General features: G+C 36.2%; 2 protein-coding genes across 4 annotated transcripts; one reads left to right on the top strand and one right to left on the bottom strand.

Annotated features, from left to right (window-relative positions):
* The first annotated feature begins 129 nt into the window (after window positions 1-129).
* Window positions 130-6,036, top strand: LOC117106979 (carboxylesterase NlhH-like). 2 transcript variants are annotated; one of them, XM_033248507.1, is made up of 5 exons: window positions 130-329; window positions 1,327-1,552; window positions 1,842-1,905; window positions 3,835-4,681; window positions 5,048-6,036. In XM_033248507.1, exons 1-4 carry the CDS (start codon window positions 192-194, stop codon window positions 4,631-4,633), a joined length of 1,227 nt encoding a protein of 408 aa, XP_033104398.1. In that variant the 5' UTR covers window positions 130-191; the 3' UTR covers window positions 4,634-4,681; window positions 5,048-6,036. The 2 variants fall into 2 exon arrangements, with proteins under 2 accessions (XP_033104398.1, XP_033104391.1); XM_033248500.1 differs by having other exon boundaries at window positions 132-329; window positions 3,835-6,036.
* Window positions 6,037-6,169: 133 nt separating this feature from the next.
* Window positions 6,170-11,167, bottom strand: LOC117106996 (bcl-2-related ovarian killer protein homolog B-like). 2 transcript variants are annotated; one of them, XM_033248513.1, is made up of 4 exons: window positions 10,751-11,160; window positions 9,761-9,953; window positions 8,132-8,586; window positions 6,170-7,552 (listed from the first exon to the last, which is right to left on the bottom strand). In XM_033248513.1, the coding sequence occupies exons 1-4, from the start codon at window positions 10,757-10,759 to the stop codon at window positions 7,430-7,432; spliced, it is 780 nt and encodes a 259-aa protein (XP_033104404.1). In that variant the 5' UTR covers window positions 10,760-11,160; the 3' UTR covers window positions 6,170-7,429. The 2 variants fall into 2 exon arrangements, with proteins under 2 accessions (XP_033104404.1, XP_033104411.1); XM_033248520.1 differs by lacking the exon at window positions 9,761-9,953 and having other exon boundaries at window positions 10,751-11,167.
* Between the last annotated feature and the right edge of the window lie 2,332 nt (window positions 11,168-13,499).

Here is a 13,499-nt window from a genome sequence, read left to right as displayed (position 1 = left end):
TATATATATACTCTTTTTATACATATATGTACTCTTTTTTCTTGTTATATGATAGGTCCGCAATATACTTTGATTGACACTAGAGAGAAGCAATGTCACACATTATCAGTATCCCGGGTCATCAAACTAGAGTCTATAGAGGCGTGCCATATTTATTTATACATTGAATTGGCTCATTGTCACGGGACAAGATGGGCAAGTATATAATTGCATTCATGTTCATTGGGCTTGCTACAGCATTTTATTTTTACACGCCCGTACCAGACGATCTTGAGAACCCATGGCGTTTCAGATTAGGTCACATCGCTTTGAGAGTATTGCACAGTTTAGTAAGTAACTGCTTTAACCAACATCACCACAAAGTTATGATATAGGTCTACTAGGCTTATTATAGGCTTGACCTAGTAATTTATTATCAGAGAGTTGCTATAATACAAGCTCCTGGTACCTACAGTTTTTGAAGCCTATCTTACGGAGGACTAGAGTACCACATTTTTTCGGTAACAGTTCCCTGGTAGTGGCAGGTTACTAGGTTATAGCATCTACTGTATATATACACATGTATAGTTGTCTCAGGTTAGAGGTAGTTTTAGTTACTATCGAGCGCCAGATATGGAACGCCCAAAGAGCAAACAAGATTTATATGGAACGCCACCCCGCGGAGCGACACTCTACAACCGTTCTCTTTAACGACTATGACCTTCCTTCAACGGTGGCGCCGAAAAGGTATTTTACGAGTGGACTCGAAAGTATAGTAATCAGTTTTTGCATAGGCCTAACCTTAGATTGTTTGTCAGCTAAGTTAATTGTCTATGCGGTCAGTTTTGTCTTGCACTCCTCGGACAAACAAGAATCCATCGTTCATGGTATATAGTTGTCTAAAAAATATTAATTTTCCTATACTGAAACCAAAATAAATGTCGATCTATAGCACCCTGATCCAATAGGGCTTTGTTGATGCATAGGCCTAACAGCATAGGCCTAAGTGTCTGTGAAATCGACTGTAGGACAATCCGGGTGCGTAGGCTAGGGGGAATGGGTGCGGGGGTGTGGCCGCACCACACCAAAAACGCCCCATGTATACGCCACTGATCCTTAGTTCCGCATTTACAATGTTTTTTAAATCGAGCACATCTAAAAATTACACAATGGCATTGGCGACCGGGACCTAAGAGGGCCCCAGTCTCGGAAAACCATAGCGACCATTCCCAGCATTAGGCCACCGTGTGGCTTATTATGCTTATTCTCTTCCAATAACCACCATTTTACTTTAGTTTATGATATTTGATTCATTTATCCTAAATCGACTTTCAATAATTTCTGCAGTTATATTTCAGTACGAAATATTCTGACGGTACATTGGCATTGAGAGTGTCTCGCATTTTGCCACACCCTCCAGATGGAGACCATCATTCAGTAATGGTAACCAGCACAGAATTTGACGGAGTCCCTGTCAAATTGTTTCAACCTCAGCTGAGAGTGCCTGTGCAAGACCAGGTTTTGCCAGCCATTGTCTATTTTCATGGAGGAGGTTTTGTTTTTGGAAATCCAGGTAGGCCTACCCGTTTTAAAATCTTACATTTTGTTCATGACAGAAAATATTTTTATATATAAATATAAACAAAACTAAAATAGGCAGGCACTTACGAAGAATAAGCGTACCAATTTACATAATGGTCTTGTTCTGAACATTTCGAATGAATGCTCACGTACAGTAATCCTTGTATCCTGTACAATAGACTTGAAAGATAATAAATACTTAAAGTAAACATTTATTGTTTAAACTGGAACCCTTAGTGAGTGTGTATTGAAATGTATTCATATATTTTATGACATCACAGAATTCACATTTGGAATTACAAAACGCATGTGCGAGGAGTTGCAAGCTGTTGTTGCGTCTGTAGAGTAAGTTAATTTAAGTTACTCTGTTCGATTTAAGAAGTTTTGTATTTGAGGGATTAAGTCACCTCTGGCACAATTACACAAATTAGATATAAAATAAATGAAAAAGACGTAGGCCTATTTGTCCCCGTCGGGATTTTAACTTAAGAGCTTTCGATTACTGTTCAGATGCTCTGCTAACTGAGGTTAGAGGCCATGAGATATACGCTCTTGCGATTTTTCCATTAGGACACGCAATGTATATTTATAAAGCACATGATAATTACTTTTGTATGGAGAAACATTTCTACTGCAATGAATAAAAAGATACTATAGAAGTTGTATATCGCAATGAAAGGTTCGTAGTTATAGAGCAAAGATGAAATGTAAGATTTCACTCTTTTCTTTTTTAAAAATGCTAGTTGTGAATGTTCATTGTTTTACTCTCTTCAAAGTCTTTAATGGTGGTGTCGATGATAATCTAAACTACATCTAATAATTTCCAGTCAGAGAAGGTGGAGACAAGAGTGTGCTATAAATTTCACGATCGTGACCCTTTGTTAATGCCTTGTATTACTTCAGAACGATAGCATTATTATGCACAATTTTACGCCTCCATCTGGTTTGGAGTAGGCTAGATATAATTTCAGTTCATTAGAGGTCTAGTTACAGCTTTTTTATAGAATACAGTAGCTTGTTGCTGAACCCTTTTCAATACTTTGATAGTTTTTAAAGATAAATAGCAGGATGGTGCTGCAGATTCCAGAAGGGTACAAACGAGAATCATATATTCTGTCATCTTAAATTGCAGCTCATCATTGCAACTCCAAAAGTCCCTAAAAAGTTGTTGCGTTCCTTTGTGTTTTGTTGCTGTTTTCATGGACGTGACTATTTCAGATCTGGAACTTCGCATTAGGTGCATTGTTGCCAATAGTCATGACACATTTAAGATTAAAGGCCATCAAACAAGTACATTTAACTTTTCAGGATACTAACATTTTTGAGTGGGGAAAGAAGATGTTGTCAGTATAGAACAGGAATCATATTGAGCCCATGGACTCTCTGGAGGCACTCTTGATGTAACAATTGCTGCATGAGCTGAATGATAAGATGCTACATTGTGAACAACCTGTAAGAGGAAGTTCCAACATGTAGACTTTTTTTCCAGTGAACCCATACTATTGGAGTTTGGAAAGAAGCGGTGGTAATGTTCTTTTTGAAAGGCCTCTGTGACCTCAGGAACTCCATGTCAATTTTGTTATTCTTAGGTTTCTTCCTCACTTATACAGTACCATGCGTGATTGGAATAAGCGGAATAACTTTTATGTGTACGAAGTATGATGTGTGATGGTAATTAAAAGGGATCTTATTTCGCTCCTAATACCTCAAACATGATTATGGATAACTTATATTTGCTCACCACGGAATTACTGTATGCCTCTTTTCTTTCTTTACAATGGCTGCTATACCATTGTTTCCACATTTGTGGAGCACTGCTATTGATGGATATTAGAACACAAGTCTTAATTCCCCCAGTTTCGTAATAGGATGGCATCTGTGTCATGCACTTTGGAAGTTGTTGGTAAAAATTCAGCCTTCGTTTTTAGTAACGACGTTTAGTAGTCCAATATAGGCCTCTACGGATTTAATTCTATGCATATATTTATTTGAAAGACGCTCTGGCAATTACTTATTCAAGATATATGGTTTTTTTTCTTGTTTATTACGAAGGAAAATCTTCCACTTCATAGATTTGTGAGATTTTTAGGTTCACATTCACATTATTTTCTGTAAAGTATGACGTAGAATGAGAGTAATACTACTGTATATGAAAGTAATAATATATTTTAGGCACAATGGCATAAATGATCAATATTAATTTTATAACTAGTAATGTAAGGTTTTGTAATGTTCTTAATCTTGTACTTTGCTTCATTTTGTCTTCGTATACAGTTATCGTTTAGCACCAGAGCATAAGTTTCCAGCGGCGTTTGAAGACGCATTAAAGGTGACAAAATGGTTTCTTCTCAACGCGAAACAGTACAACGTGAACGCCAGCAAAGTGGCGGTAGCTGGGGATAGTGCAGGGGGATTGTTGAGCGCTGCTGTCAGTCAATTTATCAAAGACGATACCACAGTACCAGATCTATTATTTCAGGGATTGATTTATCCCTCCACTCAGCAAATCGATTTACAGTTACCTAGTGCCCAGCAATACCACTCTATATTTGGAAATAAAGGTGTATTATGTAGACATGATATAGCTATGTTTATAGGATTGTATATTTTTGGGGAATTTAGACAGGATTACTACGACGCTTACCTGAATTGTAACTTAACATCACGGGAGTTTAGAGAGACTTCACACCTAATGCAGTATATTGATCATGACGTCATATTGAAGTCCGATTTTCAAACTCGTTATTACATCAAACCGCAGTCCGATCCAGACAACCGTCATCTTTGGGAAGAGATAAAGGATATTGTATTGGATGTGCGCATGTCACCATTGCTAAGGGTTGACATGAGGGGTCTGCCTCCGGCATGGGTTGCAACATGTGAGTACGATCCAATTCGTGATGATGGCATATTGTATGCTAATCGGCTGCAAAAAGCAGGGGTACCTGTTAAATTAACGAACTATGAGGGCGGTTTCCATGGCGTATGGCTATCAGATGTTGGATTGCAGGTGTATGAACAAATGATGAATGACTTCCTTGTCTTTGCTAAAGAGTATATAAACCATGAATAGAGATGTGGCGGCGCCAGCTGGAGGTCAGGTGGTAACTTCTCTACCTCATCGGACAAGCAAGAACCCCCGTAGTATTAATTTGCCGATCCAAACAACGTTATTTTAATTGCTAATAAATACTATTAATTGTGGTCTAAATCCAAAAAGTTGGGTCATATAAAATATAAAATCTGTCTAACCATTTTCTGATTTGTTGGACAGCTGTCGGCAAATATTTTGAACCACCACTGGACTAAAAGAGTTATTTCTAATAACGTCTATAAAAATTTGATTTAATTTAAAATTTTAACTTTTACTTTAAGTATGCCTAATTATTGTTAATCTGAAATTGAAAAACATTCATTAACCTTTTAAAATGAGATTAGCGCGTTTTGAGTGCAATGCTTGCAAACGTTTGCTGAACATTTTTTAGCTACCAATCAATGCGACTATGCCAATCATTGCAATAATATTTTAAGCAATCAAAACATTTTTCTTTCTTTAAAAAAAAAATAGGCTCTATTGGATAATTGTTAGATTGACAAAAACTTAGTGTATGGGCCTAATTGCCGTTTCATGAACAAAATATGCACGATTCAAAATTTGATTTGGAGTATGAAACGAAGAGTTGTAAGCCCTATTGTAACATCTTGATAATTTGCAAATTTTCGCATTATTTTTTACTATGATTTTAATTGTACGCTGCTTTGACTTTTTGCCCATTTGCAAGACACTTTTGATTTCAAACAATAGGGGGCAACAACGCTGCGTCGTGTTTTAACCAGCGACTAGCTGAATTTGTCAACATTTACAATTATTGTGTTGCAAAGTTAATGACATGTTTACCAAAGATGTAAATAGTGTAGTGCGATTAACGCATATTTTGTCCGCTGTCGAAATAAATTTAGACACACTCCCTCTTTTTATTACAATATTTCGGGTAATATCCTAATATTTTATGCCCATAAAATCTGATTAATTTTATAATTTTCATAATGATGTCATCAATATATATAGTTATTAATGAATTATAACGTTTTAGTATTTCTTTTTTTTTTTATTGGATATAATAAACAAATATAAACGTATTTGTTGATGACGAATAGGAATATGCTTTATAATTGCACTCGTATTTGGATTTAGTAGAATAAATATTATGAACATTGTAATTAAATCAAATTCGTCTAGCAAAAGATCGTCTAAAGTCTCAACAAAATGAAATTTGTTAGTTTGCTCTCACTGACGAAATCTCGTGTAAAGTCTTACAGTATATATCTTTCGCAAAAATATCACATAAGATTTTCACACTCCGCACAACAACCCCCATCCCCATACATACTTCACATTCACCACCTCTTTAACCTTATCCCCTTTACCCTGAATCCACCATAACGCCCCGTCCCCACATGAAGCTCGGCATAAGGCACGGCGCCATTGTATACCTTTAATAAATAGTGAATATCTTTCAAAGGACACCGACTTTGCTTGCATATTTTGCAAGTGCACTATTTTTAACTGTATACGGGTCAACATATGACACGGAGAATTAGTACTTCATTGCAGTTAATAGAGTGTTTTATTTAAACACTAAATCGTCAAAAAAGAAATAGAAGAAAGACTTGAGAGTTATAACGAAATACATTTATGCAACAAGCTTACTGTAAATTCCTGTTTGATCTTACTAAACAGTATAAAAGGATATCTTGCCAACAAACGAAGAAAATGGAATACACTGAGATAGATCCTAGGCTAGACCTTTCATACAATTATTAAGAACACTCGGACTAGGTCTACCCACGCAACATGCATAATTATAGTATATTTGATAATTAAAATTTAGTTAAAACCATGGTCCACTACTATTGTTTTTTGCGGTTGGTTATATTGGAAGGAGAGGTTAATTTATGTAGGCCTACTAGGTCACTATCTATCAAGCATACATTATTAACATTGGAAAATAAATAAACTCAACACTTTTAAATTAAAAGATTGCTAATTTGTTATGTTTAAATTAAAAACTAATCGCACATACGGTTGCCGTCACCATATTGGATCATCAGTAGCAACTTCTAAGTCATCGATCATTACGATATCAGCAAACTGGTTTGAAATTTTCCTTCATCTTTAACTTGGTACGGTAGTGATTATCTTGCAAATCGTCCTTTTTCATAGTTTTTTTTTCTGGGCTAGAAAACAACCTATAACAAGGTCTTAACATTCCAATATTAATCCTAGAGGACCGATTTTGATTAGTAAGACATTATTAAAGCTTGAGTAACAAACAGACTAGTAGCCTACTCCTCCTAGGTTTCAATCAGAGGTTTCCAGTATGACAACTATTTCGTGAGAACGTTGAGAACTAAATGTTTGGTAGACATCGAGTTACACACAATGGTTATATAAAAAAATGTTTATAAACCATACAAGTCCATATGCCGTACAGAACACATTAACTCAACACATAGAGCTTTAAGCGCAACTATAATAGGAAAGAACATAGGCATATTCACAATTGTCTTCTCTTGTTTATTACTTAAGATTTATAAGAATCGATCAAACAATGTCAATGAATATGATAATTAAATATAGTGCCATACTCAACATTTAAAAAAAAATCCAAGGCATTGCACTTAACCTGAAAAGCGTTTCTGATGACGGAGTTGATGTGGGAAAAGAGAGCGGGTGTTCGCAAATTTATGGATATTGATATTCCAACTTTCATGAACAGTGATCTACTGAGCAAAAGTCAGAAAGTTCGTCTTAAGGGTACACACTTCTTAGTGGTGGGTGACAAAGATGTTATTAATATTATTGATATTACGATGCAAGGATATCAGTGAAAATTATCAGAACCAATGCAACAGAGGCACACGTGACTACCATCATAACCCAGAGAGCGTCAGTCTCATGGGGACTCCGGAAATGACGGCTGAAATCATCCTGCAAAGATCAGTGAAAATATCTCGTAAATGACACAATAATAAGCTAACGGTGAAGTTTATGCAAAATAATGCTGTTTAATATAAGCGTCAAAGCTGTGAATAGGCCTATATACGTGACCAGCTGTGAACTATGAGCTAATAATTAACGTTTATAAACCACAAAAGTGGGTGTTGATGTCGCCCCTAAAGGGCTTAAATTGTTTGGTTCTGTCGGCGGTTACTAACTGTATTGAAATTTCATTTGCATTGGAAACAAAATAAACAAAATGCCTATTTATCATCGTCACAGTAATCACCAGCGACATCATCACCATCGACAGTCATCATTATAATAATCATCCTCATCACCAACCATCACTATCATCATCATAATCATCATCCTCGTCGTTATGTTAGGCATAGTCATCGCCTACGTCATCAGCATCATCATTCTCATGATCATCATCATGATCGTCATCATCCACATCATTATCATCACCATCCTCCTCCTCATCAACATCACTATCATCATCATCTTGTTGTTCCTGCTGATGTTGATGATTTTGCTGTTATTGTTAAACTTTTTCACTACACTTACCCATCCACCATGTTGCGCGATCCAGGTACCCAGTTTAGTATCGATGATAAACGTCATGCTTTGAACAATGTCATTAATTGCGAGTCCGTTTCCGTATTGTAAACAATCCTGCGAGAGCGATGCTGCTATACAAAACATTGCCACAATTCTTGCCCATGTTATTCCATCTTTGAATAGTTCGTTTACTATGGAAAAGAAAATCTCAGCTACCTCTGTCTCCATTGTCATTGTGATGTTGAGTTGCTTGGAAACGTCTCTGTAAAGACCAGGGTAGGATTTGACGAGTTCGCTACCAACACTTTTTAGTTTGCGCGAAACATCGGTAGCGGGAACGGGAAGTCTGTTATGACACATTAATCCTTCTTTTCTTAAATGATCGTTGATAAACTCATGGCTTAGTAGCTTACCATAGGTTACTATCTCATGATGTGATGGCACTACAGAAAGACCTAAACCTGTTTAAAAACAAAAAACGTTCAGTAATTTCTGATTTTAAAATACTTTTCATTTCATTGATTGATTGTATTCTTGTAGTTAGCTGCCATCGGATTATTTCTGTACTTCTTGTTAAATCAATAGGTTAAGATTTATCATAGGCATGATATGCAAATTAGATTATAATTATTGATAGAAACACCTTCCCGGAATAACTTTCAGTATTCCAGTTTTTAAGGTCATCTTGAATATTTTTCTGTTTATCTTTGGTGGAAAGCAATAATTTTGTGTAAAATTCCTTATGTTTTGAATAATATATCGAGTATACCTTATCAGATATGGTTGTGTTGTGAAATGATTAAAGAGTACAGTTTAGGATCCTCAGGGACAGCCTACGTGATATTTATTAATCCTTATTACGTAATAAATAGGCTTACATTGTTTTCTGAAGATGCTCAACTATGCTTTAATACCAACTGTTTTGCCAGCATTTTTTATTTAATTGTTTTGTTTATTGTACGAACGTAAACACTAGATAATATTTAACCAGGACCTCCTTATTGCTTATTGAATTGTGATAGCTTTTGTAATAACAGTTTATATTTTGATACTATATTAATACATAAGCCATAATATTCGAATGCATCGACGATATGCATGTACACAAATAAGCCTACGTTTGTGATTTATCCAAGAATAAGTTATTAATGGCAATCAAAACAATATGATCCCTTGATAAAAAAAAAAGAATCTGAATTTGTGTCATTACAGTATGTATATTGCTTACTATTTCCGATACAGTCATTGATATAATACAATATTTCTTTTCCACTAACGCAAAGTATCGTAACAATTATTCAATATAAGCGTGTAAGACAGTAGGTACTCTATATGGTTCAATAGTCGATGTTGAATAACTCTGTCGTTAATAATATTGTTCAAGAGTTTGCATACTGCAGACAGAACTGTAGTCCGTAAATGCACGTATTTCGTACAGAAATACGTATTTATAGGCATTGGTCTGGTCTAAATTATTAATTAAGTACCGTACTTAAGCAATAACTATGTTTTGATGTTGTAATCTCTGGGGTCTGGTAATGATTACGAGGTGTCTTAACTTTCTTGTAGTTTACTTGTATTTTTCCGATTAAGTTTCTATCTTTTTTTTTAATACAAAATATTAAGTATAATTACCAGAAAAAACAAACCACAACGTCCACTTGACCCACGTATTGACTGTTGAGAAAAGTTGTCGTTTTCTTGCCAAGAAATTACAGATAAATGATCGATTTCTCAATTTAATTTCGTTTTCCAGATGAGTACGGATAACAACAAAGGCCGGTTGTCGTTTGGCTTTGCTTCCCATGTTGTTAAACCATGAATACGCCTAGGAAATGGAGCATACGGTAAAAAGATAACGTTATATCTTAACACCAATATCAGAGACGGATCCATAGATATTTCAAAAAGTGGGTGGGGTGGCCTAAAGTGGGCCGATCGAAACAACACTACCTTAGGGAGTCCGGGGGAATGTCCCCGCTAATGTTGCTTTCTAGACGCCCGAAAATAACCTCTGAGGCGTTTTGAGCGATAAATTATTTCTTTTTTTTATTTCTTTTTTCTTTATTATAAAAGGTGTGGGAGGGGCGGCCACGAACGTTTTAATAATAGCCTAATTTTGTAATATTCTATTAGGTTGTGACTGGTTATTACAAAACATCTTACATGGAGGGTGGAACGGCACGAGAAAAGGGGGTGTGGAGGGTGAAGGATAAATGTTAATAAATATTCTTGGTAACATATTACCAATTACCATCTCTCCAGAGTTCTTTTGTGTTTTTGTTCTGTTCATGTTTGCCAATGCAGCCTTCAATTTGTATACATTAATATACTATGCTGTATATAAAAATATCCAATCCATTTTTATTATCCATTATTTTACAAATACCAGGGAACAGTGAAATGTAACTTTGCAGGGAACAGTTAACTGTTCCCTACAAATACTAAACCATTAGGGCCTACATTGGCTGATGACATATTGTGTAACATTAAATGCAATCAATGTATTATCAAATAAAATGTATTGTTTTTTATAACATCTAACAGATCATGGAGGAATAAATTCCTCCATGAACAGATGGAACACCTTTTAATTCTTGAAATATTGTCAGTAAAGCAACTTACCACAGCCATTGAAATATTGTTCTTGAATATCTATACAACACCAGTATGTCCAAAAGACCATAAAACAGTACAGTATGTCATCTAGAGTGTCGAGTGAAAAAATATTGAATGGGATGGCCAGAACAACGTATTTTAAAGGTCAACAAAAGTTGTAGAAATCACCATATTTCGGCTAATACCAATGTTGGTTCATTGAAATGCTCCAATAGATAATAAATATAATAATATGTTTGAATTCAACTTAGTATAGCAGTCTCTCCATTTGCAAAGTAGCAGCACCCGTTAAGTATCTGTTGTTACTGCTGAGAACCGCCAGGTGTGTAAAGGTAAATTAGTAATTAATAAATTACACGACAGTAAAGTAAACAGTACAATCTAGTGAGTCTAATAGGCTATTGTGTAAAGGAATGCAATGCAATTTATGCTGTCTTTTCAAATGTCGTGTACAATATTGCAGTTGGTGTGTTTACGTGTACGTGTACACTTATTCACGCACTCATTCGTATTTAAGCCAGTCAACGTATCACAATACTAATTTTTTTTTTAATGAATTACGTACATTAATTATACTGATAATCAAAAACATTGACAAACATAGGCCTACCCAATCACTTTGTTTCTATTGGTTGCATTATGACAGACAAAATGGGGCATATGGTCCTGGCATATGGTATTGTTGCTCTTGGTGTAGTGAGTAAATCAGAGGGAAGCATTCGGTTGTTGATCTAGCAGGTTCTATGTTACACTTAAGGCCTGGGTGTGATTGTGGCTGATCAATTACCTGCACTAGGCCTATGTGTACCAGTGGCGGATCCTGGAAATTGAAAGAGATAGGGTCAGGAAGAGAAATTCACAGATGGATGGTCCAGACCACCATGGTTTGGGCTGAAGCAGTGGTGTAGGTATATGCAGCGCAGCCATTGCAAAGCACTGGGGCCCTGGTCATTTGTGGGGGGGGGGTGGGGGCGTTCAGGGGGGGGGGTGCAGACTTTCGCCCAGTCGCCCAGGCGAAGGTCAGGGTGAGAAATAAAAATAAAATATTGACCCTTTTTCTGACAATCATACTTACTTTCCTTGACACTTATTTTGAACATTACCATCAGGTCAATGTTTAAATCCACACTATCCTATACTTTACACTTTTACACTGATTGTACTGTAGGCCCTATCAGAGAGGGATATTTCCAATACACGGTCTTCCACTTCTATAGCGCATGATACAGTGCATAACAAACTTTACGTAACTACTAATAATACTCAGGTCCAGTGGCGTAGGTATTGGCACTGCAGTCAGTGCACAGCACTGGGGGTTCGTTCAATAGGTCTAATGAACTAAAAGTATAACTTAAAAAATATCCTATTTAAACTTTAAAAGGACCCTTCAGTAATATTAGGTTTTAGATTCTATAATTTGGCCTATTATCTATATTCATTACAACTTACCTATTACGTGCCACCAAACACTGCAATCAGGATAACTTTTTACAAAAAAAATATAAAAAAGAATAAATGCTTTGAACAGCTTCGTATCTGTTGAATACAATCAAGGTTATTTTCTTCCATTAGGTATTTTGCTACCTACTACGGTACGATGCACTAAAATATTTTTTTGAAAAAGCATATTTCTACACGTGGTGTACCGCAAGCATTCAATATATCAATACTGTATTATACTTTATCAGACTCATGAAATTCGTCTCAACCTAAACGATAAAATATAGGCCTATATGATTTGACTATACTTTGTTCTCAAATATACTTGAATGTGTTTTCGAATAATTTATAGACACTTATCAAGGGCGCAGATCTCTTTTGGAAGGTGAAGAAGGGGGGTTGGATATTTCGTCAGACGACACTCACCTCAACTCCACCATGGTTGGGACTGAGGTTTCATCATCATCATATCACTATTATATAGTCAAAATGAAGCACCAGCAAATTTCTCGTGATCAGCGATTTTCAGCAACCACATAGATCTAACTAACGTGTGATGTACCATAGAAAATTAAACTTAAAAACATGTATTCACTTTTCCTACTTCAAAAGCCGTGAGTAAACATCAAAAATGTTCCCACCTCAGCCCCAACTATGGTGTGGCTGAGGTTGGAAAATTTTGGGGAAATTACCTCCAGATTTCCGGAAACGAAACTCTCATAGTAAAATTCATCCTCATCGATTTAATTATTCGCTGTGATATACCATAGAAAATATAACTTAATTGTCTTTTAAGTATTAATTTTCTCATGCTTCTCAAATTATTATAAAGGCACGTGCACTGTCAAGCCCGTAGCCAGGTTCTTCCAAGGGAGGGTTTTCTGGGCGTGAGGTCCGCAGTCGAAGCACCGGTGCGGTCGGCGAAACCCCAAAAGCAAGAGGATTTTTGTGCTTTATGGGTCTAAATAATGCTATAAAAGCAGATATGTTTGGAAAATGTCTGTCTGGGTGGGTCTGCAGTGCATTAGTTGGGTTGAAGGACTCATTTGGGAAATTTAAAGAGGGGGTTTCGCCAGAAAAGAGGGATTTTGCTAGAAAATGGGGGTTCTCCCGAACCATAAAACCCCCCTGTGAATACGGGCCTGCGAGTCGTGTATGAAAGGTAATTTAGATGTTTGTGGGCAGAGATACCGTATCTTGCTATTTGAAATAAGGTGTACTCTGGCTGTACAGTGCTCTTTCGTTGAAACCTGGGTCACTTATGCAGTTTATTTCAACAACTTCCAGGCATCTTCTTAATAAGAAATTACATTGC

Source organism: Anneissia japonica, unplaced genomic scaffold, assembly GCF_011630105.1.
Source record: "Anneissia japonica isolate Jap-2015-1 unplaced genomic scaffold, ASM1163010v1 scaffold142_len1259957_cov175, whole genome shotgun sequence".
NCBI classification, from domain to species: domain Eukaryota; kingdom Metazoa; phylum Echinodermata; class Crinoidea; order Comatulida; family Comatulidae; genus Anneissia; species Anneissia japonica.
The sequence above is the reverse complement of the archived record's forward strand: the minus strand, read 5'-3'. Positions and strand labels throughout refer to the sequence as shown.

Bases quoted from the DNA above. Each gene is read 5' to 3' on its own strand.
- LOC117106996 (XM_033248513.1), bottom strand. The intron at 8,587-9,760 runs GTAATTATACTT...GTTTTTAAACAG, and splicing joins GTTGTGGTTTGTTTTTTCTG to GTTTAGGTCTTTCTGTAGTG. The intron at 7,553-8,131 runs GTAAGTGTAGTG...TGATCTTTGCAG, and splicing joins TCGCGCAACATGGTGGATGG to GATGATTTCAGCCGTCATTT.
- LOC117106979 (XM_033248507.1), top strand. From the start codon at position 192: ATGGGCAAGTATATAATTGCATTCATGTTCATTGGGCTTGCTACAGCA. The intron at 330-1,326 runs GTAAGTAACTGC...TAATTTCTGCAG, and splicing joins TGAGAGTATTGCACAGTTTA to TTATATTTCAGTACGAAATA. The intron at 1,906-3,834 runs GTAAGTTAATTT...CTTCGTATACAG, and splicing joins GCTGTTGTTGCGTCTGTAGA to TTATCGTTTAGCACCAGAGC.